Source organism: Silurus meridionalis, chromosome 2, assembly GCF_014805685.1.
Source record: "Silurus meridionalis isolate SWU-2019-XX chromosome 2, ASM1480568v1, whole genome shotgun sequence".
In the NCBI taxonomy this organism is placed as follows: domain Eukaryota; kingdom Metazoa; phylum Chordata; class Actinopteri; order Siluriformes; family Siluridae; genus Silurus; species Silurus meridionalis.
In genome coordinates this window covers 3898342-3924806 of record NC_060885.1, presented here as the reverse complement: position 1 = coordinate 3924806, position 26465 = coordinate 3898342, and the positions used below count along the sequence as shown (strand labels likewise).

The following is a 26465-nucleotide window of genomic DNA, read 5'->3' as shown; positions in this document are numbered from 1 at the left end:
TCAGTTCATTGCACAAGTCATTGAATGTAAAAATGGTTTAATCAGTTGTAATAATGTGTCAAGCTTAAATATCTATTGAACGTTTTTGTAAATGTGTCTTAGATTGATGAATTGTGCAGTTGAATCTTGAATGTCACTAATGAAGGCGAGTGAACGGCATCAGATCATCAACTAGTTCTCTAAAACAGGTCAAAGGTGAATCTCGTGAACCTTCAATTAGCGATAAAACACTTTTCTGAAAATGGACGAACAACATTACAGTTTACTTTACACATTAAAGTACAGTAAAAGTGTGAATCTTACAATCAATATAAATCAAATATGCAATCTTAAAAAATACATTTGTGCTGCTGAAATTCATAGATGTAACTCGGAAGAAATTCAGAATCATGTATTTTCTATCATTGTAACCTAAAACATAGTTTATATCAGGAAATACTGAAACTGACAACATGACTAAACATTGTGATCATCGTGTTTGTGAAAAACAGTGTTGGGCAGTAACGCGTTAATTTGACAGTAACTAATACTGTAACGCATTACTTTTAAAAATAAAGTAACTTCATTACTGTTACCATATGGTGCGTTACCCGTTACTTTTTTAAATGAATGAATTTGGGCTGAAGTGTAGACTACAGTCTAACCTGTTTACAGCAGCGTCGCATTGTAGGATTGGAGGATGAACCACTGTAAACACGAAGAAGACGCACTGTGGGCGTGTCTCCGTTTATTCAGGTCTGTGCGGCAGTAATGGCGAGTCGAGGCGAGAGCAACACGAGTTTCTCAAAGTGAAAATATGATCATTATTTCACTTTAGTTGAGTATAAAGACAAAAACTTTTAAGTTAAATGTAAGCTGTGTCTATCTGGTTCGAAGGTCGTATCTACTGCGATAAACAGCAACTCCAATCTGTTGAAGCTTCTCCAGAAACTCCATGCTAAATAAAATAGTGTTTAAAAATTACTTTGTGTTTAAGTCAGTTTTGTGTTTGTAGACCATAACTCATAAAAGGGCATTAATGGGAACATTGAAGAACGTTCTTTAAAAAAGTAACTAAAAAGTTAGTTTTAACAGTAACGCATTACTTTTTAGTGTAAGTGATCAACAAAGTAACTAAGTTACTTTTTGAATGAAGTAACGAGTACCTGTAACTAGTTACTATTTTTTGTACCTAGTAACTAGCACAACACTGGTGAACAATGACAAAAGGACTTTTTCATTCTGATGGTAATGAGATGTTCATTGACATAAATACTTACTTTTGAGAGATAACTGAGGATTTTGAGAAAAGTACAGGCTTTTCAAGAAATACAATTTTTTTCAGAAATGCACTTACTGGTTTGCAAATATTAAGGGTGATCGATAAAGGCTCCAAATCAATTTAGAAAAAATTGCAAGTTTGTTGTAATGTTTTGTAAAGTATTGTAATGTACAGTTATGTAGTTTTTTGTACATTTTTGTAATGTAATGTACACTTTTAAAGTTTGTTGTAACGTTTTGTAGAATATTGTAATGTTGTAAAGCTCTTTGTTGTAAAGTTTTGTAGTGTATTGGTATATTGTGCAATTTGTTGTAAAACATTTGCAGAGTATTGTGATGCTGTAAAGCTCCTTGTTGTAAAGTTTTGCAGTGTTTTGTAATATTGTAAAATTGTGCAGGTCTAAAGTTATGCAGTGTATTGCAATGAAAGTTATTCTGTTTGTTGTAAAGTTATGTAAGCTATTGTAAAGTTTTAAAGTTTGTTGTGAAGTTTTGTAGTGTATTGAAGTGTTGTAATTTTCTGTAAAGTTTTTATTGTAAATTGTTAAATTATGGAGTTTGTTGTAAAGTTTCGTAGTCTAATGTAAAGTTACAGAGTTGGTCGGTTTTGTTGTGTATTGTTATATTAAAAAATTGTGCAGTTTTAGTAACATTCTGCAGTATATTGTAATATTGTGTAATTATCTAAGCTTGTTGTAAATGTAAAGTTATAGAGTCTGTTGTACAGTTAAATACAGACATAACGGTAGTACAGAATCAAGAATATTAACTATTCAAGATATTGAACAAAACTGTGTTGAATAAGATTGAACATTACATCATATTGTGTTTGCAAAATCATGCATTCTATAAAAGTATAAAAAAATGTTAAGCAGAAAGAAATTATTTATCCAATCCAATGCATCTTTTTGTTAAAGAAATGAATCATCATTCCATTCATCACTCCATTCTACTAACAATGCAGAGACTTTCCTGCTGTTTCTTGCTTGACAGTGTGTGTCTCCCCGAGGTCAGTCGCTTCATTGCTGCATTTGACTGACAGAAATCCTATGCGCATCACTGACACGGAAAATGGCCCACGTCAGGCATCGAGTTATTGACTCTCACTCGGGATGGGTGCAGTGGAGTGGCCTGGAGGTTAAGTGATTTCAATCAAGCTGAGGCACAGTGTCAGTCAGTCGGAAACACAAATGCAGAGGGGGTGTTCGAACATACCGGAGAGACAGAGAGAGACAGAGAGACAAAAAAGTAAGAGAAAGAGACAGACATTATGTAATGTCCCTCACCCTGTCTTGTGATTTTTTATTTCATTCATTTATCTTAAGTTTTTACAACTGTTTGTAGTTTGGTTAGTTTTTTGCCAGTGTCTATTTAGCAAAGTAACTCATTCAGTTCACTGCTGATTACCGAGCCGTCTCTCTTCCATATTTTATGTGTTTCTGGTTTTGATCTCATTCTCTTTACCAGTTTTTATTCTTGCCTCACCTGGTTTATTGTTATTTGCCGACCAACTCACGCCTGTCCCACGTTCCTGACTCTGCTCTGCTATTTTAAAATTCAATGCCTGTTTTATTAAAACATTCGCTGCACTATTTCCTGTACTTTCTTCTGCTATTGTGTATTCTGTGCATTACATGACCGAGAGAAACAAAGAGCCCATAGTTTTAGCACAACATCATGCAGAATGCTAAACCGATCTAACCAGAAAAAAGAGAGAGGATTACTTTAAAACCAATTTATATAAATCATTATAATAAACCTAAAGAATGGTTGATAAAGATCTTATGCTGCATTATAATGAATCCTAGAACATAATCTACGAGGCAAAACTTTATAACAGAAAGACAGACTAGAAAAAAGTAAAGCTTTTGCTCCAAATGAATAAATAACTGCACAAGTAAAAAAAAAAAAAAGTTTACAACATATTGGAAGAAAATTTTGCAACTTTACAGCACACTATTTTAGTCTTAAAAAAATTCCACAAAGATCAATTATATCACAATGATTACATTAAAATTCCACCATTAAAACATTACAATATTACAGCATACAAACATTTCTAATTATCATAAGTTATGTTTTGTAAAGTTCAATTTTTGTGTGTGTAGAGTTTTGGGCTTTTTGTGATGTTGTAAAATGTTGTAGTTTGTTACAGTGTTTAAAAAGGTCCGTAGTTTGTAGTGAAATCTTTTAGTTTGTTGCCTTGTTTTAAAGTCCTGTAGTTTGTCGTAAGGTTTAAAGATCTGTATTTGGTTGTAAAGTTGAGCAATATTAGATGTTTTATATATTAAGTATAAAGCATATATAATATAGAATGTATTTCATATTAAGGATATAATTTTTTTTAATTTTGATAAAAAAAGTGTCAAAGTTACACTTTGTTAAATATATTAAATGAATATAATGCCTTGTGAATGTATTATATCATGGCATGGATGTGTTCATACAGTAGATAATTAACTGTTAATAATGATTCGGGATTAAAAACATACACCGTTTTAATGATTTTAGATGTACAATTTATATTGTAAAATAATATATTAGAGAGAGAGAGAGAGAGAGAGAGAGAAAATGTGTAAATGAGCTGTTACTATAGAAACAATAAAATATTAGAATGAGTGGATTTATATAAACCTGTAAATTGCTGCTGCACTACTGTCAGAGCTGCTGTTATAGATAATTAATCAACCAGCCAGAATCTGGAAAGTATCAGCACAGTGGTAAAGTATCAAAAAAAACCTTTTCCAACAAGTTAGTGAAGTACAACCGAAAAGAGAAAATAATTAAATGTTGCAGGTTGTAGCTTCAAATGACTTTTCACTCGCGTCTGAAGCGCAGCAGAGTGTAAATTAGGAGTGTATAAATAAAGAATCACTTGTGCACCACAGACACACAGAGGAAGGCTCTTGTGGTGCTAGATGAGTCTAAATGACTTCCTCTGTGCAAGAAATCATCTTTTTCGGCGGCGCTGATTAGACTGACACGTTTTCAGCCAGCTGTCTCAGATAAAACCGAACACATAAAGACACTGCAATGTCCTGACGCTTCCTACACACATCGTAATCACACAGCTCGCTTGGTCAGCACTGCTCTCTTTTTAGGTCAGGGTCAGGCAATAACACAGACCATATACTGTACAAGTGAGAGGAGTAAAACGAGGTGCGAAGAAATGAAGCGAGGAGGAGAAATGGAGATGAAGGAGAAAGCCATCATGGTCAATAATTAGATCCATTAAAGGCATCACTCTTACAGCTCATTAGCTGTTACTCATTAGTCAATGTGATATTGCTCACACACACACACACACACACACACACACACACACACACACACACACACACACACACACACGCTAAAGCAGGATATCAAAAATTGTTTCACAACCTCAAAAAAGTTAAGAAGCTCTCCCACTTGACTTATGCTACGGGCTGCTATCTACAATCTAGCCAATTTATGTTATTTCTTTAGCTCAAAAATCACTCAAAAGGCTTGAAACTAGCATGAAAAAGACAAACAGGGACACATTTTTCTTTATTCTCTCAGCCTTTGTATGGGAAACAAGGTCACACCGTGTTGCACACACATTTTTAATATACAGAAATTAACAATCTGCTATATTTTCACTGTATTAAAGTAAAAAATCTCGTTCCAACTGTCTGCAGAAAGATTTCATTATGTTTACTTGTTATTGAAGAAAACTCTTTGCAGCCGGTGCAGTGTTTCTTTACACAAGTGTGATTTAGTACAAAAAAAAAACTGATACCTTGTCATAAATTTCATATATGACAGACTTTAGCTCCACAATGGGGCATCATTGTACCCGCCCTAATGGACCCCTGTTAATATTTGTTGCAGTTCCTGGTTTTGACCACTAGGTGCAGTAATAACTGGTGGTAGTGAGTATGAAATTTCATTTACACCATAATGAATAAACCACTTAATCCTATAAAACCTGTGGTTGTCAAATTACAAAATTAACATTTAGCTGTCCGAAAAACACATCTGCAAATATTTTTTGGGTTGTACTGTTCAGCCTTAAAAACGCCATTGGATAGTAAATGTGTATATACAGTAGGAATAAGGCCATGAACTCATACGACCTGCAAACTTTTCCTGGCGCACATCTTGTTTTATTGGACTAATTATCTCAACACTGAAGTAAATAAAACTTCTGATTTTTATTATTATTGTTAGGATGTCTAGTTCAAATTTTGGAGTTGTTGCACTTTTGAAATGTTCACATTTCGGAGAAATTCTAACAGAAATATAATGTATTTCATGATTTACAATTTCTAAATATTATTTATCATTTCTAGTTCAGACCAGATTTGAATTATTGTATTTAAAAAAATAATTTCTGGTTGCAGAATTTCAAATTCTTTCAGTACCAGTATTTAAAATTCTTGCTCTTTGTTAGTAATAAAATATAATTAACTGTTTTTTTTTTTATCTAGGCTTTGTTTTTTTTCCCCAATATCTACTTGTTGTAAGGCAGACACTGTTTGTGGAGTTCTTTAGAGGATGGTTATTCAAGGACAGGACAACAAGCTGCCAAAGTTTTAGAGCAAATTTTGTCGAGAGTTCTGGATTTAGTTAAATATGCAATTCATTCATTAGTTGAAAGAGACCCAAACCTCAAATATTACTTAGGAATAGTAGGTTAGTAAGGTTAGTAAGTGATATATATGTGTGTGTGTGTGTGTGTGTGTGTGTGTGTGTGTGTGTGTGTGTGTGTGTGTGAGAGTGTAAGAGAGAGATTAATAAGATAAAACGTATATTTGTGTGCCGACTGTGTGATATGTTCTATATGGTCTAAAAGTATTGGGACACCAGACGTTTCTAGCCATATGTGTTTCTTGCCCAAAACTGTACCACAAAGTTGGAGCCACACAATTGTTGCTGTAATGTGTAGCACTTTAACTAGGAGACCCAAACCTGTTCCATCATGTGCACAAAGCCAGCTCCATGAAGATTTGGTTTACATGGGATGGGGTGGAAGATCTCCTGCTATAGAGCTCCAACCCTATCGAACATGATGAATGTGAACACTGCGGAATGAATCTTGCACAAATCTGCACAAGCATTTTAGATATACAGATATTCCATATGCGTAATGAGTAACGTCATTGCTGCTCCTCCTTGTTTCGTATCCATTCTATTTAGTAGCATGGTAATAAATTAGCCAGACTTATTTCCTTTCGAGTCTCTCTGTGCACGATCGATGTCGGTATGGCTTTTGGGAGACCATAGCAATTCAATTTAAGTGTGAGATGTGCCTTTGGAGGCTGGGGAGCATTTCTGAGTGACAGAAGCTTCTCTTTAGGGGTCCACGGAGACCTCATAAATGCTCCGGGAGCCGACCTCTAATCTGTCAGCTGTGTGTGAATCATTCTCTTTACAGTACAGGGAAAGGGCCATACTGTTTCAGTGTCACTCTTTTTCATGCTATAAATGTTCACCTTATTAATTTACCGCTAAAGCTAACTCTAACTCCATCCAACATTTTGTGTAGTTCCTTACGAGAAGCATCCACGCATACACACACAGGGTGGAAGCAGGAACACAACACAACCATTTTAAAAATTTAAATAAAAAAAATGTGGACACTTGATCAAGATTGTTCACAAAGATGTCCTTTTTGAACATCCTATTTCACATGCAGTTCCCGCTTCCCGTTATAAATACCTCAACTCTTCTGGGAAGATGTTGCACTAAATGTTGTGGAGATTTGTACAGATGAATTCATCTAGTAGGGTGTTTGTAAAGTCAGGTACTAATGTAGGCGAGGAGGCCTGGAATGCAGTCAACATGAAAAATGTATCCCTAAGGTGATCAATAGGGTTGAGGTCAGAGCTCGATAGCAGGAGATCTTCCAATCCATCCCAATGTAAAGCATATCTTCATGCTGGAACAGGTTTGGGTCTCTTAGTTTAAGTGAAGGAAAGATTGAATTTTTCCACATCCAGAAACATTCTATATAATTGGGTGCAACCAACTTTGTGGGAACAGTTTGGGGAAGAACCACAGATGGCTGGAAAAGTCCGGTGTCCCAATACCTTTGCAGATATAGTGTATGTAAGGAGTCATTTATCATGTATTTTAGATAACTTTACATCTGACTGCTATTATTGAGGCAAAATGGCAGAAGAATGTGGACCTTTTGATCCAAATGTAGATACTGTACATGGATGTACATGTGGAGGTATTTGACTGTTCAGTTTTATTGTAATACACCATTTCCACATTTCTACATTTAATCTACCAATAAAATAATAGGATTTTGAGGTGACCAAAGGAAATGAGTTCTCACTTTGATTATTAGCACGATATCCACTTCTGTCTCATCGCCCGAGCTAAATGTTCCTCACTGTGTCTATACACGACTCCTGCCATCACCTCTTCACTTCACTTATCCATGCTCACACTAACATTAGATCAGATATAACGTCTGATGGATTCACTCACGTCTGTTCTGTTGACTTCATTTCTTTGCATTAATGTCTTTTATTAGGTCATTTTTTTTACTTTCTTTTTTAAACTCTTTCTGTCCAAGTTCTCTTCTCAGGTTTGGAAATGAAATGATGATGCAGCTGCAACAGTGAGCCTTACTGCATGTCACGTCCCATCAGCACGGTTACAATCTGAGGTTTGAGATGATAATGCTCTTTAGAGAAGATATTAAAATAAGATTTTCATATTAAAAAAACAGTCTAGCTCAGAACCTTATGGTGAAAATGTCTTATTCTTCTTATTTCAGCTTATAATGCATCTTTATATCACTCTGTCCTCTTCGTCTGCCTCTTTCACAACAACCACCTGCATGTCTTCCCTCACCACATCCATAAACCGCCTCCTTTGGCTTCCTTTTTTTTCTACTGCTCTGAACCTCACCCCTAAAGAACCCTATTTACTAACACCATTGTAGCTGAATAAGTACAAATCTCCACAAGCATCCTCCAAAATCTTGTGGAACATCTTCCCAGAAGAGTGAAAGTTATTATAACAGTAAATGGGGAATAAATATCATGTCTGGCTCAACATCTCACATCTTTTTAATAGTGTTTTCTGCATTTGAGAAGAACCCAGATTGCAGTATTAGTGTTGTGCAGTGATCGAGATCAGACCTGTATTGTAATGCTTGGTGCAGTATCTGAGATCCGACTTGTCCTTCAGGATGAACTGAGGAAGCGTGAGTCCTTCAGCCACTTGCACTGGGCCGTTTTCCTGCCACTCGAAAATCAGATCATTCATTGTGTAGCCGACTGTGAAGACAAGACAGAACAGAAGATGGGCACGGTACTATTGCAGGACTCACATTTACAGCATTTGGGAGAATATCCAGAGCAGTTTTCACATTCATACAACCGAGCAGTTGAGGGTTAAAGGCCTCGCTCAAGGGCCCAGCAGAGGCAGCTTACTGGTGATGAGATTTGAACTCATGACCTTCGGATCAGAAGTCCACCATCTTACCCACTGAGCAAACCCTTCCACTCTGTTGTAAAGTAGAACTGGGATTCATTGGGCTTTAATACTAAAAAATATTGATAATTTTTTTATTACAATTTTTTTATTTCTTGATTAAAAGAGCAAAGTGGAATCCAGTGTACAAAAAGTATTGGGACACTTGACCTTTCCTGGTTCTTCTGCAACTGTTACCACAAAGTTGAAGGCACACAATTGTACAGGATGCGGTAACATAAAATTTTGCGTTCACTTGAACTTGGAAACCTTTTTCAGCATGACAATGTGCACAAAAATAGCTCCATAAAATCTGCTTTACATGGTTTGGAGAGAAAGAGCCCTGATCTCGTCCCTACTGAAAACCTTCAACATGAATGTGAATGCTGAGTGCACCCCAGGTCTCCTCACCACACCTACAGTGCTGGCTGCTATATATATACACATTAGACTAGACTTTGGAGTGTTCATCTTCTTGGGTACATTTTCTTAGAAGAGTGAATGGAAATATAAGAGCAAATTGGGACTAAATGTAGAATGCAATCGCTGCTCAAAAAAACACATCCCATACCAGGTATGACCAGGTGTCCGCAAACTTTTGGCAATTTAAAGTATACGCATGGGTCGATTCAATTCCATAATCATGACCAGGATCATAATGCAGCCTCAATATACTGGCAGCACATCAAAGCTTTATTTATCCAAACTTTATTTGAATATTTATCTTTCCATTTGTATCTCATCTTATCTTTCTCCCTGCATTTTTATGCTACACTACGTGCTTCTCGCCCGAATCACCAGAAGACTCCCTGCATAATAAAACAGCTCAAGGCCCAGAAATGAAGACGAATCGTGTCTCCGAGCCCTAAATTGTGTCATCGCAAATACCCCCAAGGCTAAACTGCAGTGGAATGGAGCTGGGTGTAAAGAAATGTTTAAATAAATCATGGCTGATGTAATTAGAAAGAATCCTGACGTTCTTTATTTAGCTCCGGCACCCATTTCGCCGCTCGTCTGATGGGGGGATTGAGGGGGCTGAGTAGAGAGATGAAGAATTACTTTGCATAAGTGCTTTTCTCTCGAGCACGTCCACATTGTGTGCTTTTTTTGATCCCATATCTCAGGAGGAGGAAACACATTCATATTTCACATCCAGGTGTTTGATATGAAATGAATGAAATGAAAGTATAATAAATATCTGACAAGCTTGGAAATAAATGTGACATACTGTATACGTCTGCTTTTGTTTTGTGAGGCCAGGTTTGCTTTACACTAGAATATTTAAGGAATAATACACATGGGGTTCGCGGTTTTTGGAAAATAATCAGTAACAGTATGATGCATTTGATGAAGCTACTGTTACCACCATCAGTGGTTCAGTAGTTAAGTCTCTGGGTTAATGGTCATAAAGCCGGGGGTTCAAGCCCCAGCACAGCCAAGCTGCCATTCTTGGAGTGTTGAGCCCCTCTGGGTTAAGGGCTCTCTGACCCACAGTCAAGTGCTGTATCCCAGCTTTTTAAAATCATTTATATATATATATATATATATATATATATATATATATATATATATATATATATATATATATATATATGCCAATTTTTCCTGCTTGAACACTTCAACTTTGACGACAAAGTGTTCACTTGCTGGTAGCAAGTGAATCCTCAGCATTCTTCTACTGATATACCCCACGTCCCTCCTCTGCACATGTCCAAACCATCTCAATTGCACTTCTCTCACTTTGTCCCCAAAACGTCCTACATGCGCTGTCCCTCTAATAAACTCATTTCTAATCCTGTCCATCGTCGTCACTCCCAACAAACATCTCAACATCTTCAGCTCTGCTACCTCCAGCTCCACCTCCTGTCTTTTACTCAATGCCACTGTCTCTAAACCATACAACATCACAGGTCTCACCACAGTCCTATAAACTTTCCCTTTCACTCTCACAGATACTCTTCTATCACAAATCACTCCTGCTATCACTCTTCTCCACCCACTCCACCCTGCCTGCACTCTTTTCTTCACTTCTCTAACACACTCTCCATTACTTTGCACTGTTGACCCCAGGTACCTGAACTCCACCTTCTCCACCTCTTCTCCCTGCAACCGCACCCCTCCACTGCCCTCCCACTCATCCACACACATGTACTCTGTCTTACTCCTACTGACTTTCATTCCCCTTCTCTCCAGCGTGTACCTCCACCTCTCCAGGATCTTCTCTAAAACATTCACAGCAATATTTTGTCTTCACATTCTATGTTGAGTTTAGTTTTACTAATAATAAACATACATTTGCATAAAGTATCCATATTGGACCCAGCAAGCAGGAGAAAAAGAGGAAGCACAAACAGGAATTTGATGGATGTAGTGAGGGAGGACATGCAGGTGGTTGGTTTCAGTGAGGTTCGAGAGAGGAGAGTGGTATGAAGACGGATGACTTTACATGGTTTGGAGTGGAAGATCTCCTACTACAGAGCTCTGACTTCAACCCTGTTGAACACCTTTTGGATGAATGTGAACGTTGACTGCACTCCTTTTTACTTGTATGAATTATGATTGTGACAAATAAGCAATCTTGAAAACTAATATCTCGTACTTTTACCCGACTCTGAGTTTGAACTAAACGAGATTAACTGTTAATTCCAGCCTCATGCAGCCAGTCAGTGGCGTTATGTAATGAATCCGGCCTGAGTAGCGCGATTCCTTTTAATTCAGCCAGGATGAGCCGTCACGTCATGCATTAGGCTGCACTAAAATACATCGGGATGCAGACAGATCCTCAGTGACAGCAGTCTTCGGTTAAAAGCCCTTGTCACTGAATGCAGTGATGGTCCTGGTTGAGATCGAATGAATAATTGCCGTGCGACGCCGCAGCCTCCTGTGAGGAAATGAGCACTCAGCGTGATATACTGCATACTTCCTCTACTGAGGTTACTAAACTTCTACTTTTACACAGGAGAGACTTGGGAGAACATACTCACCTAAAAACTTGTGTTTCTGTAGAACAGGAAACTAATAAACGGCTTTTTCGATAGATTTAGGGGTGAACCCGAATAGTCGAAGATTCTATGCTTCATTAGGAGAGTCGGATTCGACAACCAATCTCACAGTCGAATCTTCCTACAAAACGAGGATTGTGCTATTTTGGTTGTATAGGGGTGCTCAGTGTCTGATTTCACATAGTTTTCTCCCAGTAAGTTAATATACAGCCTATTATGAGAATGTTGTAGATAAAAATGTGAAAAGAAAGAAGCTTTTAATAAATATTTTTAACATGCGTAAAGAAATCCAACCCCATGACAGATTTAAGTTTCACTTTCCATGATCCGTGACATCCGGCATCTTAGTGGCAGGGATTTGATTATTCAACAAAGACTGGGAGATCCGCTGTACTTCGATTTGCTGACGTGAAATCAGTGCGGCCTTTCTGCAGTTCATTTTTTTGTAGGTTTATCGATCTACAATGTTTTTATACATTTCTTGTGTATCTTTGTGTGATGTTCTGTACATCGTGGCTTTAAAATGTTGTATGATGGTGTCATCATCGTACAACAAAACACACACTCATGATTCAACTATCAGTTGGCTATAGGATAAACTTTGAGAATTCTAATTCGACTATGTAAATCCTTAGTGGGGTCACCCCTGTAAAAAAAACCTGTAAAAAATGTTTGTAGTTGTAATAGTAAAAAAATGTGAAATCACAAAGGTAAAAAACTGTCGATTATAAAATCTAAAATTACTGTTTAATTGACATTTACATACCGTTAATGTAAATACAAGAAAACTTGATAATCTTTAATAAACATGACTGCTATGTAAAAAAACTGCTATATTTGACCATAATTACCCATACAACAACAGTACAACTGTCTTTTTTACAGATGCATTCTGTTAGAACTTTTTTTTTTTGGTATTTTTTTTTTTACCAAGATAGCTCCTCCCCCATATCTGCTCAGTTGTTTGAATGAGATAAATGTAATGCGCTCTGGATAACGCCTTAAGCCAAATACCAAAAATGAAAATGCAATGGCGATTAAGGTAATTTGCATCACTGATTAATTAAGGCCAGGCATTACAACTACAGCAACTACAGGTGCACTGCATTCGTCCTGTTTTACGGTGCTGCTAGAACCTTAAAGATGAGTGGAGATTCCCTGCTAGGAGATTAAGTACATCTTATGTTTCAAAGCATCCTCCAGAGAACCTCATTACGACGAGGGCTACCATGACATGTTATGGGTTTAAAATAAAACCCCTACACACACTCTGATTTAGGGGATGAGTGTAAGGGATTACGCAACATGCCGCCAAAGAGGGAAAGGATGAAAAGCACGGTTTACTCACAGCTCTCCAGCTGCATGATGCACGTCTGTACGTCCATGGGGAAATTCTTAAGGTCCATTGGACACGAGAGCGTCAGGGTGAGTCTAGCAGCGGAGAAAAGAAAATTAGATGAGTCATATTACAGCTTGAATATTTATAGAATGCATTAAATTAGACCTTATAGTACTGGCCACATAAATGAAATCCAAGGACAATCCTATGAATTCGGTACGCTAGGGATTGGGATTGTGTGTGTGTGTTTGTGCCAAAAAAGCAAGGCTTCGGAGCTTAGTGTTTTTAAGGATAACCCAAACACTCATTTGTTTCCTTCTTTTCTTTTTTTACTTAAGTCTTGCTATTCTTTTCTTTCTTGACCAAATCCACCTAAACAGTAGCTCAAACAGGTGGGAAGTGGTAGATCATTGGATAAGGCTCTGGGCTACTGATTGGAAGATGAGGGGGCCCAATATTTTCACTCCATTAAGGTAAAATTGGGATAGACATTCAGAACAGAACTCACCTTATAGAATAAAGGACATTGCCATTCTTGAATATCCTCAGCAGCTTGTTGTCTGTAGTGATCTCGTGAAAATGGGCACCTTTTTCATTGGCGAAGAACAAATCCGGCTTCCAGATGGAGTCTAACATGGAGGGGTCGAGGTCCAGAGAGTCGTCTGGGTACTCGCTGTAGGCCAGGCGTGGATCGTTCCACTGCTGTCGCAGAAAGATGTTCACTCTGTAATCCTGAGAAGGAAAAGCGTGGCTTAATGTCAGTCAAAGCCAGACGTGATGACGAAAACATATTTAATGTCAAAATATCATGTAAGGAAAGAACCTAAAGAGGAACCAGACTAATCATCTGGGTTTCTATACACTATATGGATTACAGTTTGTGGACAGCTGAGCAAAATATTGGTTTGTGCTTTATGAACATCCCATTCCACATTTAGTCCCTATTTGCTGTTATAATAATCTCCACTCTTCTGGGAAGGTGTTCCTCTAGATTTTGGAGTGTGCTTATGGAGTAATTTTGGTTGAATAAACATTCGTTAGCTGAACCATCTGAGAAAATATTGAGACAAACTTTAAAAAAAAAAACAGTAGGGAGCTAAAGCTTGTAAGGGTGTGGAACTAAAAGTAGTGTGAGGTGAAGTGATAAAAACTTTTCTGTGCTGCTGGGGCAGGGCCTTGTGTAGAGGCGGGGCTTTGGGTGGAGGCGGGGATTTGGGCAGGACTGTTACAAAATGATCTGTGTTCGACTGTAGGCTGTCCACCCAATCCAATCAAAAGTTAGAAATAATGCTAGTATTTTCTCGTATTTTTGCTTTCGTCTAAAATAATAAAATGTGTTTAAAATAAAATAACAACTTCAGGTGGGAAAGACGCAAATTTGGGTGGGCTAATCCCACCTCTGCCTACTGCTGCCTCCGGTTCTAAACTACATGTTTGTTAGTAAAGTCAGGTACCGATGTAAATCATATCTTCATGGAGCTATCATCTATTTAAGCTGTCATCTATTCATCAAATGAGAGTTCATTTCATCTTAATGTCACCCTGTAGCTATAATAATGCTAATCTAAGCAGTTTTGACAATTCCTTTACAATTATTATGGGATTGAGTTCATTAAATGTGATTGTATTATATAGTGGGTGTAAAAAAAAAAGCTAAACACACCACTGATTTTCATAGATGTCTAGTCTCTTGCATAAAAAACCCTCAAACTGATGTACTTGATTCTCTAATGTTGTTCCAGAAACATATCGGGCCGTACTGCTAAAATCATTAATGATCAGTATTCACATTATCAAGAGCAAAGCACCATCAGCTCACTCAGCCAATTAAAGTAAGCAGAATCTATTCCGCTGAAATTGTAACCTTTAATCAGAAACTTTACCCAGAGTAACCAACTCCCGGTCCTCATTAAAGCTTTGAAGCGCTCGCAGATCCGAGCCCGAGTTTTCTCCGATTTAATATCTTCTATTGAATTTTCAACAGATGCGCTGGGAGATTTCCAGAACGTTCCATGAGGGTGTCGAGTAGTCGGCGCTAATCTGATTTAAACATCGATCTACACGCTCACGAGGTGTTTCGGCGCAATTAAACGGCGCGATGAAATGTCAGACTTGACAAAATCCAATAAATCCTTCACAAGCGCCTTCATAAGTTTGTCAAATCAATCCAATGAGACAGCGCATGAGAGATCAGTCACAAACAACAAATCGAGCAGCTGTTCCACATTATTTCTTCAAATCTTGTGCATTGGACAATCAGTAAAAGATCAATAAAACCAATCAATATGTATCTGCCTTTATACTGAAGGACATTCTTCATTAGGTTTCATGTCTCAGAAATATGGTCTCTTTAGGCCATAAATGGAGCTTAAAGATGAAATATAGAAATACACCCAAGTGCAGTGACCTTAAACCTTTGAACTTCTGAACCAAAGATCTATGTTCAGTGCTCAAATCTGAGTGGTTGGATACACATTAACCCATTTTTGGCTGTAATGTTAAAGACAGGTTTATATTACTGCACTTGTTACTACAGTAACAACTCATTTCATAAACAGGGGTTTGTAGCGCAGATGCTTAATATCATCTAAGACTTATAATAAATGTATTGTGGTGGTGGGAGTCGCAGCTGGCAGTGATTTGACCTAGTTCAGGAAAGGCAACGACTTTAGGTTTTCAGATTTCTCTGTAAAATGAAAAGCTGCATTATCTTGAGATGAGGAAGAAAAAAGAAAGGCTGGTGAAGGAAATGCTGTAAAGCAAGTGACAGCAGGAACTTACATGTCCTACAACATAAAAAAGGCAGTGGGGGCTTAACAGTTAAAGCTCTGGGTTACTAATCAGGAGGTTGTGGGTCACATAACCCAATTTTCACTTTGACTTTTTTTGATAAATTTGTATGTGTGTATGTATATATATATATATATATTCAAATATATCACAGACACACTTCACCCACATGTTTTGTTTTCAGAAGATGTTGATTTTTATTCCAGCAAAGAAAAAGTATTTGTCTGCAATATGGCAGTGTTATGAGTTCAAATCCCAGAAAGGCCACACCGCTATTGTACATTAAACCAACTACTGTACTATTGTACAACCAACCAACCAACCAACCAACCAATGTTGATTAGTTAATTATAGATTAATTTAATAGTACAGTTTTCCTCATTAATTATATTTAATAATTAGATTAGATCTTTTAAACACATCTGATTTATTTAAAAATAATAATGATAATAATAATAATAATAATAATAATAATAATAATAAATAGTAATAAAAAATAATAATGATAATTAATAATAAATATTATAATTTTGATCAATAATATTTATATATTTTTTACATCCCTCCTCACTTTGGCATCACATTTGGTGATCCACACATTATACTGTATATTCATTACTACAGACAAGTGTGTGTGTGTGTGTGTGTGTGTGTGTGTGTGTGTGTGTGTGTGTGTGTGCAGGGGTGATTGAAAGAAATTTACTCTCATCCAAGCTTCCCTTGACCTATGACCTTGTCAAACATTCAGCATTTACTGAATAAATCAATAAACAGGTTAAGTTAATGAAAAAACTAAGAAACAAACAAAGTAAATAAATAAATATGATTGAAAGGGTAGATACATTTGAACATGTTCATGTCTTTACTTTTGTTCAAACAGACTCTATGCCAGAGAGCCAGAAGTGTAGTTATGTAATCAGTACATGTGGGAGCATGATGGTCAGTTCTGGCCTGTGGGGAACTCCGTACAGCTCAGTGATGCGGTGATGCGATGATGTACTGATGCGCAGCGCCACTTTACTGTGATTACATCATCAAGAGCTAGTCTGAAGCTCATCACAGATGGTCATGGCCTGGGTCTTCAAAAAACAAAAGCTCCACTAATAGAAATGTGGGGAAAAGTGGGCAGTTTGGGGGATAAGAGCCCACTGTTTCTTTTTACTTCTGCAAAAACACATCGAACCAGAGGAGAAGTGGTAGCAACAATGGTGCATCTTGATTGAAGGACTTGTACAGATCACAGAATAATTCATAAAACAATTCTTCTCTGGCTTCTCTGTATTATGTATTTGTTTGATAGTCTGTGTTTACATATTTTTATATTTGTACAGTACAGACCAAAAGTTTGGACACACCTTCTCATTCAAAGAGTTTTCTTTATTTTCATGACTATGAAAATTGTAGATTCACACTGAAGGCATCAAGGGCTATTTGACCAAGAAGGAGAGTGATGGGGTGCTGCGCCAGATGACCTGGCCTCCACAGTCACTGGACCTGAACCCAATCGAGATGGTTTAGGGGTGAGCTGGACCGCAGAGTGAAGGCAAAAGGGCCAACAAGTGCCAAGCATCTCTCGGGGGGAACTCCTTCAAGACTGTTGGAAGACCATTTCAGGTGACTACCTCTTGAAGCTCATCAAGAGAATGCCAAGAGTGTGCAAAGCAGTAATCAAAGCAAAAGGTGGCTACTTTAAAGAACCTAGAATATGACATTTTTCAGTTGTTTCACACTTTTTTGTTATGTATATAATTCCATATATAATTCCACATGTGTTAATCCATAGATTTGATGCCATCAGTGTGAATCTACAATTTTCATAGTCATGAAAATAAAGAAAACTCTTTGAATGAGAAGGTGTGTCCAAACTTTTGGTCTGTACTGTACATAATTTACTGTAGAATATTAGTAATACCATTCACTCTTTCCGAATTATATGAGGTGGTATAAAAAATTTTGAGACTAGTTTTGCAACACACCAACAGATGGCAGCACAAGGCTGCACCCACAGTCACAGGAAGCACCAAGCTTCATAAGTCAGTGTGCCAAAAGACATTGTGAATTTCTCAACGGAAACATCATGATCTCACTTCCACACACACCCTACTCGCCAGATTTGGCTCCTGCAGACTTTGTACATTCATTCAGTACATTTTCTTTCTTTTTTAGAAGTATTCAATGTTTTTGGGTTGTTTTTTTTTTGGAAAAGGAATAAAGGAAACGTAACTGCAAATAAACTTAAATAAAAAAAATTTGAGTATTACTAAAAATATAAATAAGATTACATATTTATTTAATGATTATCTAATGATTACCTATTTATCTCATTTTCTGCTGATCTTATTTTTTTTTAAATGTTTGTAAATGTTTTTTTAAAGGTAAGAGTACACGGATAATCTGCCTGTGGGAGACAAAAAAAAGAAAGTGGGAAACTTTAAAAGTTGCATCTTTAAAAGTTGCATCATCTTTTCATAACATTTCTATAGAGCGCATTAACAATACTCTATTAATATCAGATGACATCTTCCCTGCACGGGTTATTTCCTTTTTTGTTACATTCAGCCATCTGTCTCTTGTTTTGTCATTTCTTTGTTACTTAACAGCAGAGACTCAGAGCTCTTTTAGACACTGAGAACAAAAGTGATGGAAAATAGTAATGTATTTGCATTGATTTAAATTTATTCAGAGAAATACTGTTACTATTATATTAGAATTAAATCATTTATCCCCATCAATCTTTTGTCAATGTTTTGTTAGATAAACATTTTTCTTGAACACCTCTATCTTCTATATTTTTATAAAAAATATCTGATGCTAATGTGACTATATATAGATATATATTATGTTTGTGTGTGTGTGTGTAATTTTATGACAAATAAAATTAGAAACAATACTTATGGAGGGTCATTTATATTATTACTGTTCACTAGGTTCATAATTGTAGGGAAGAAAGATAAAAAAACCATGATTGCTGCCTATTCAAGACAATCCATATGATTAGCATCTGTTCAGCATCCTGTCCTGGCAGCATCCACGCGCCGCCATTTCCTTCACGCTTGATTATGATCCGGCTGACAGTTTTATGTGACTTTAGTACTTCTTCAGGTCGGAGGAGACGGAGCTCGAGGCAACACAACGACTCCCTGGGAGCAAATCGTGAACAAATACACACAATACGAGTCAGATCTATCAGATTAGCAGCCCTCTTGAGTGTCCGGGATTACGACAGGACTGTAATTATCTCCCTGACGTTCCCGAGCAGCAATAAACAATAGAATTAATCATTAAGGATAATTACTGGACGAAGAGTAATCAGAGATGGTGTGGGAAAATGAAGCAGAGACCATGTTACTTCTCTGAAGTTTGTTACTCCTCTTGAATAAAACTTACAATTGTTACTGATTAACAAATGAATGGAGTAAATAGGTGTCCCATATTTTTCTTATAATTCTCTCCACTCTTCTGAGAAGATGAGCCACCTGATTTCGGAGTGTGCTTATGGAAATATGTGCTCAGACACAAGGGTGTTAGTAAAGTCAGGTACTGATGTAGGTGAGGAGGCCTGGGGAGCAGTCAGCATTTACATTCTTTCAAAAGGTTTTCAATAGGGTTTCAGAAAAAGAGAGAGAGAGAGAGAGAGAGAGAGAGAGAGAGAGAGATCTATAGCAGGCCATTCCAAATCCTGCTCTCCAAACCATCTTCATGGAGCTCGCTTTGTGCACATTGTCATGCTGGAACAGGTTCAGGTTTCCAAGTTCACGTGAACAAATAATTTGATTATACCACATCCTGTTAAATTGTGGGCCTACAGCTTTGTGGAAAAGTCACATATGACATGGGTCCCAATACTGTCTATATAGTGTAGGTAGTAATGGTCAGGTGTTTGCCTTTAAACCATAGGGTTATGAGTTCAAATCCCAGCAGCAACATGTTACTTCTTGAGCAAGGTCCTTAACCCTTAACTGCTAGGCCACCCCAAATATCATAAATAAGAAGAAATGTGTGTGAGGTAATAAAGACATCCACTTAAAATCAAAGAAAAGTAAAAAGATCATTAAAAAAGACCTGATATTATAAAGAACACCACTAGAATTTAAAAGAAAAGTAAAATAATATAAAAGTGTGTCTGAGGACCGTGTCGGACCGTGTCTGAGTTGTCAAAAGCCTGTCTCTTAGCTTCTCATTTCTCTACCATTACATTTATGGCATTTTGGCACACTCCTTTATTCTGAATGACTTTTTAATACGATGTGCAGCTGAGAGATAAGAGCCTTGTTTAAGTGCCAAGAAGTGACAGCATGCTACTGCTGGGATTTGAACTCATAACCTAGATCTCAGAAGGACAACCTACTGCTTAATCTACTACTACAAATTCTAGCTACCTCATTTACCCCACCAACAAAACTTAACACTGAAATATGTGCAAAGAACTTCCTTTTTTCCCTCCAAATTATACATGATATGGACAGATGTTTTGGGACGACTTCTGTCATATGTTATCAAACTGTTAACATTCAATTTTCCCTGATGATCCATGAGACCTAAACCTGTTCCAGCATGACTGTGCACAACGCCAGCTCCATGAAGATCTGCTTTACATGGGTGGGAGTGGAAGATCTCCTGCTATAGAGCTCTATAACACTACTGAACACCTTTAGGATGAGAAATGAGAAAAGGGATGCTCAAAAAGCACAATCTCATGGTCAGGTGTCTACAAACGTTTGCTTATAAAGAGTAGGAGCTATAAAAAAAATATTCCCTTCCCACCCACTCTTTTTTTCCTTCTTGAAGTCTGGGTCTTGTAATGCACATAGAAGCTGATGCAAGTGCAGATCATTAAATAAACACAACAGAAAAAAAAAACAAAGGAACAATGAAATCTTGACCTCAGCATGAAGACAAGAGCTGGGAACGATAACAACAACCCCATAAGCCAAACATGAGGAAAAAAGAGAGAAATTTACAGTATATACACATGTGGTAATTACAGTTATTCAGGTGCTGAGATGTGACATGACACGTGACATGTTAAGGTGAATTGGCTGATGGGAAACATAGACCACGGCCATAATCCTGACATTATTTTACTAATTAAAAACTGTAATATATAAACTGTAAAATAATGTTTTTTTATTAATAAAAGGAAAATTACATTTGACTAATATCAGTTTATGCAGATTTACTAGCCACCAAAATATAAATAAATAAATAAAATAATATAAATAAATAAATAAATAAATAAAACAAATCACCTAAACACAATAAAAAGTGCAACATTCATAAATAAACAATTAAAAATAAATGATAAAATATACAAACCTAATAAAAGAAATTCAGGACACTGTGTAAAATGCAGTCCATATCTTTTGGAAACTTTTGCTGAATCATGAAATTAACAATCCGAGCAGGAACAGCCTGTAGAGCAGCTAGAATCGCAATTCCTTAAATTCCCAGATATGGCCCTGTCTTAACTTTTTTGAGGTGTGTTGCAGCCATCAAATTCAGAAAAACTTAATTTTTTCCTGTAAAAATGTAATTTTTTTAGATGTACAGCTCCTAAATTTCAACATTTATTTAAGTTCTATCGTAAGTTAAATTATGAGTTGATAAAAATTAGTATTTACTTTATCTACAGGGTCTCAACTACTTTTTAGAATCAGGGTTAGTAATAGAATAGAAAGTGATAGAATGTAATATATACAATTATTTTAAATCTAATTTTTCAGCACCCACATGCAACATGTTTGCCTGGGTGGAATTCGAGGTGTCTCGTTTGCATTAAATTTGTTCCTGCTACTAGTGGTAGTGCCAGTAAGCATGATGCTATATTACAGGAAGATAAAGGGGATATGACAAAACGCCACGAGAAGTGTTATAACGTTGCCGCCATAGCAACTTCCACTTCAAGCACATTGATGTCATCTATCAGGAACATGCAAACTAAAAAATTCTTTACATTTGCAGAAATTTTGATTGATAAATAGCAAAAATGTTTAACTATTGTATATATTAGTGCATTGTTTTACCAACATCATAGGGTTCCTTATAGGGGATTTTGTGGGGTGTCTGAGTTGTGTTTTAAAGGGTTTATTCGACTTGAGCATTGGAACAAATTTCCGTTTTTCCTGTATATCACCAGCCATTCTCATGGAATTCCTTAAATTTAATATAATATTAATTTATATATTTATATAAACTTTTTTCTCAGTTTTTTCCTGAAAGACAGAATACTCACCATAGTCGTCTCAGCGATGGAGCCAAAACTGTTGATGAATATGTTACAGGTCACATTCACAGGTGGACCTGGAGGAAAAATCATTTGAAATCAATTAATTCACTTCATATGTGTAACTGAAAATGTAAGACAATTGTTCTTTAATTCCAGCTGTTATACTGGAAAACACCATTTTACACACCATTTTTTTTTTTACCTACAACAAAACGATATCTTTGTCTCATTTTGCTGTTGTGTGATTTTTTAAACCAACTTCTGGTTACAGGTCGCTTTTTTAAAGAAATGAGATATAATCCATGTTTAGTGCAGTTGGGGTGGGGGACGTGATCTAGGTTAGATTAGAATTTTATAGATATTGATAATGAATTTGTAAAGCCAGTCTTATAGTAAGGCATGTATAGTACACAGATTTAGTACATACATTAATACTTCTGACTTTGGTAGTTGCTCTGGGCATGCTTGCTCTAGAAACAGATGTTAAAAGCTGCTGTGCATGCATAAACCACTGTCACATGATACCCATGATCTCAGCTGAATCTGGCCAGAATGCAAGCACTGCTCTATCCTGCTGAGACATGAAATCAAAATTTAGCCCAAAACCAGTTGAAATTGTTAGAAGAAGACATGGAGTTGAGACAACTTTTTTTTTTGCCTCAAATTAAGGAATATTTTATTTTATATATATATATATATATATACACACACACACACACACACACACACACACACACACACACACACACACACACACACACACACATATACATACAAACACACACACACACATATACATACATACATGCACACACACACACACATACATACATACATGCACACACACACACACACATATATGCGAGGATTGCTATTTAGGACACATGGAGTTGATAGTAATAGGATTCTTTCACCTAAAGTGAATAAACCAGAGGTCTACAGCTTGTGCATCAGATTAAAAAAAACTTATCCTTTTTTTTTTTTTTAAATGTTTCCAATTAAAAAATACAAAAATAAAAAATGGTGTCAAAAATTGTTAAAATAAACCTTTTTTTAATCACATTTTTCAGAAATTCTTTGGGGTTTATTATTCACCTGCAGTGACATCCCCTTTAATTAATTTGACAGTGTTTCAGAGATGTGGAGGTGGTTAACAAGAAAAGGTTCAGTTTATGCGAAAACCGGAACAAGATTTTTTTTGTTCAAAATACAGCTGAAATTACATCGATCTTAACAATTAGATCAGGCAGGGGTGCCAATACTTGTGTATATTTGTGAAAATGTGTGTCATGGTGCGAGCGCAACAGAAGGCGGAAGCCGGAGTACAGCTCGCTTGGGTTTTAATGACCAGTACGAGGGAGAGAGATACACACAAGCACACACACACACACACACACACACACACACGGCAGTCCTTCGGTTGAGAGAGAGTAGGAGGTGCGCTTTGGGAAAAGCGTAGCTGACCCGAGATGCACGTGGAGGAGACGCGCAGCCGGTACGGGATTCTGGAGTCCGAATGGAACGGATGAGAGGAATCCTGTGTGACAACTGGACCGCGAGAACATAACCGAAGTCCAACACATATAATAACGAACAGGGAGTGAATGTGAGTGAGGGGTTTATGTAGGAGCGGGGTGGCGTGATGATCAGCTTCAGGTGTGCATCGTTAAACCTGGAGCTTCAGAGAGAGTGGAGGCATGAGTGATGATGAGCTCCAGGTGTGCGTGGTTAAACCTGGAGCTCCAGGGAGAGTGAAGGCATAGAGAGCCACCAAAGGGGGCGTGGCAGGTGGATCCCTGACAGTGTCTTTACATCAACATATATTATATATATATATATATATATATATATATATATATATATATATATATATATATATATAACACTATCAGAAACACAAACCTACATACAACCTAAATCTTAATATTTGTTCCATGAAATTGTATTAATTTCCCAACAGTTTATTCTCTTCATTCTGTAGTGTTTCTCTCGGCTGCACTTCTTCCAGTACGTGTATATGGATGTTGATTTTTTGTCCAATCAGATTTGAGCCTCTATGTGCTGCCATGTCGATCTAATCTGCTCAGAGCCTTCATAGTCAGTACTGCTGGACTTTTTACCACAGTCTCCTTAAGAAATAGCTCTGTTTCTTCACAAATCAGATTTCATATTCTCCTCACAGGGCAGCTCGCTGTCCCAGAATAGCATCAGCATTTTTCCGTCCTCTGATTGGTTGTTCAGAGGGAAACTGTTACAGCCAAGTTTGACTGGTAAATCACGTGTGTAGCTCTGAACACATTAATACATCTGACTTAGACTTTTTTATGCCTACGGAGGAAGAGAAATTGATTTGGTCTCGAATATACTTAAAGATCAATTTTAAAGATCGTAAGGAGGTCGGCCAACCCCGAAGCTAGCTAGCGTGTCTCAGCCTGGGAAAGGGTTTGTTCTTCACTTCCAGACCAGTGAATACGAGCGGTACCACTGGATTACAGCCTCTGAGGTGCGCTGCACATTATGAGTCTGCATCTCTGGTGACTAGGTTGTATTTTATTTACATTTTTAATTTTGTCATTTTATTAGACAAATATTGATTGTGAACAGCTCCAGATGTTGTAGGTGGTACAGTTGTGGTTGTAGTGTAGAGGTTTGTAGTCTTAACTGGGTTTCTTGCTTTAGTAAAATTGTTTTCACCCCATATGTGAAATGACTCTCTCTCTGTAATGCCACATATTGTTATATTGCATGGCCCACCACTGAGATATATATATATATATATATATATATATATATATATATATATATATATATATATATATATATATATATATACAGTACAGACCAAAAGTTTGGACACACCTTCTCATTCAAAGAGTTTTCTTTATTTTCATGACTATGAAAATTGTAGAGTCACACTGAAGGCATCAAAACTATGAATTAACACATGTGGAATTATATACATAACAAAAAAGTGAACTGAAAATATGTCATATTGTAGGTTCTTCAAAGTAGGCATCAAGAGAATGCCAAGAGTGTGCAAAGCAGTAATCTAAGCAAAAGGTGGCTACTTTGAAGAACCTACAATATGACATATTTTCAGTTGTTTCACACTTTTTTGTTATGTATATAATTCCACAATTTCCACAGACACCTATTTCTGGGCAGTTTCTTCCATTCTTCTTTACAGAACCTCTCAAACTCTATCAGGTTGAATGGGGCGTCATTGCACAGCCATTTTCAGATCTCTCCAGAGATGTTCAATTCAGGTTTAAGTCTGGACTCTGGCTGGGTCACTCAAGGACATTTACAGAGTCGTCCTGTAACCACTCCTTTGTTATCTTGGCTGTGTGCTTAGGGTCTTTTTCCTGTTGAAAGATGAACCGTCACTCCAGTCTGAGGTCTAGAGCGCTCTGGAGCAGGTTTTCATCAAGGACGTCTCTGTACATTGCTGCATTCATCTTTCCCTCGATCCTGACCAGTCTCCCAGTTCCAGCTCTTTAAAAAACTTCCCCACAGCATGAAGCTGCCACCACTATGCTTCACTGTAGGGATAGGATTGGCCAGGTGATGAGTGTTTCTCATAATCTGAGAGTCCTTCAGGTGCTTTTTAGAAACAAACATACAGGAGTGCTGCAGAGGTGGTTGTTCTTCTGGAAGGGTCTCATCTGTCTACAGAGTAACACTGAAGTTCTTTTAGAGTGACCATCAGGTTCTTGGTCACCTCCATGATTAAGTCCCCCGATCGCTCAGTTTGACCGATTGGCTCTGCTCTTGGAAGAGTCTTGGTGGTTCCAAACTTCTTTCATTTCATTAGGGGTGTAATGGGACATGTATTCATACCAAAATGTTTCAGTACAGGGCTTTCGGTTGCAATTCTTTTCACATGTGGAACATAGCTAAAATCCGATGTTCCCTCCGGAACGTATTACGTTTTTTTTTTTTTTTTATCTCCACCTTGCACTTTGAGAGAAAATGTATTTAGAGATCAATATGACACAAAACTCAGCTTGTACCAGGTGGGAAGCTAATGTTTACATTAAAGGTGTTATTATGAGTGTCACTAGTAGGAAATCAAATAGTTATAAAAAAGAAGTCAGCATTTGATACAAACATTTTACACCTTGAAAAGAAATGATCAAATAAAGATGATTTAACCATTCACCAAAAATGGCTGAATCTTAGAAACAAATACAAGTTGTCTGCTAAACAAAAAGCTGATAAGGTTGGGAAATGATTAGCTTGGAAAATTAAACAAAAGCAATCTGAAAGGACAATAAACTCCATTAGAGATATTAATGGCATCAATACAGTCAATCCGATTAAAATAAATAACACCTTTAAATACCTATTTTTTCTCAATTTTTAAATATTTACCAATAGAATACAAACA

At 36.9% G+C, this 26465-nt stretch overlaps 1 protein-coding gene across 4 annotated transcripts in view; it reads right to left on the bottom strand.

Moving 5' to 3' along the window:
- The window catches only part of glra3 (glycine receptor, alpha 3), a 79081-nt gene that overhangs the window by 23538 nt on the left and 29078 nt on the right, over nt 1–26465 (bottom strand). Inside the window, exons 1-6 of one of the 4 annotated variants that reach the window (XM_046862615.1) lie at nt 23540–23648; nt 22503–22646; nt 22082–22149; nt 13568–13791; nt 13069–13151; nt 8385–8522 (exon numbers count right to left, since the gene is read on the bottom strand). In XM_046862615.1, the coding sequence (XP_046718571.1) occupies nt 8385–8522; nt 13069–13151; nt 13568–13791; nt 22082–22084 (448 nt within the window). In that variant the 5' untranslated portion in view covers nt 22085–22149; nt 22503–22646; nt 23540–23648. Of the gene's footprint in view, nt 1–8384; nt 8523–13068; nt 13152–13567; nt 13792–22081; nt 22150–22502; nt 22647–23480; nt 23649–26465 lie in introns of those variants that run through there. The other 3 variants (XM_046862623.1, XM_046862606.1, XM_046862597.1) reach the window with 3 other exon arrangements.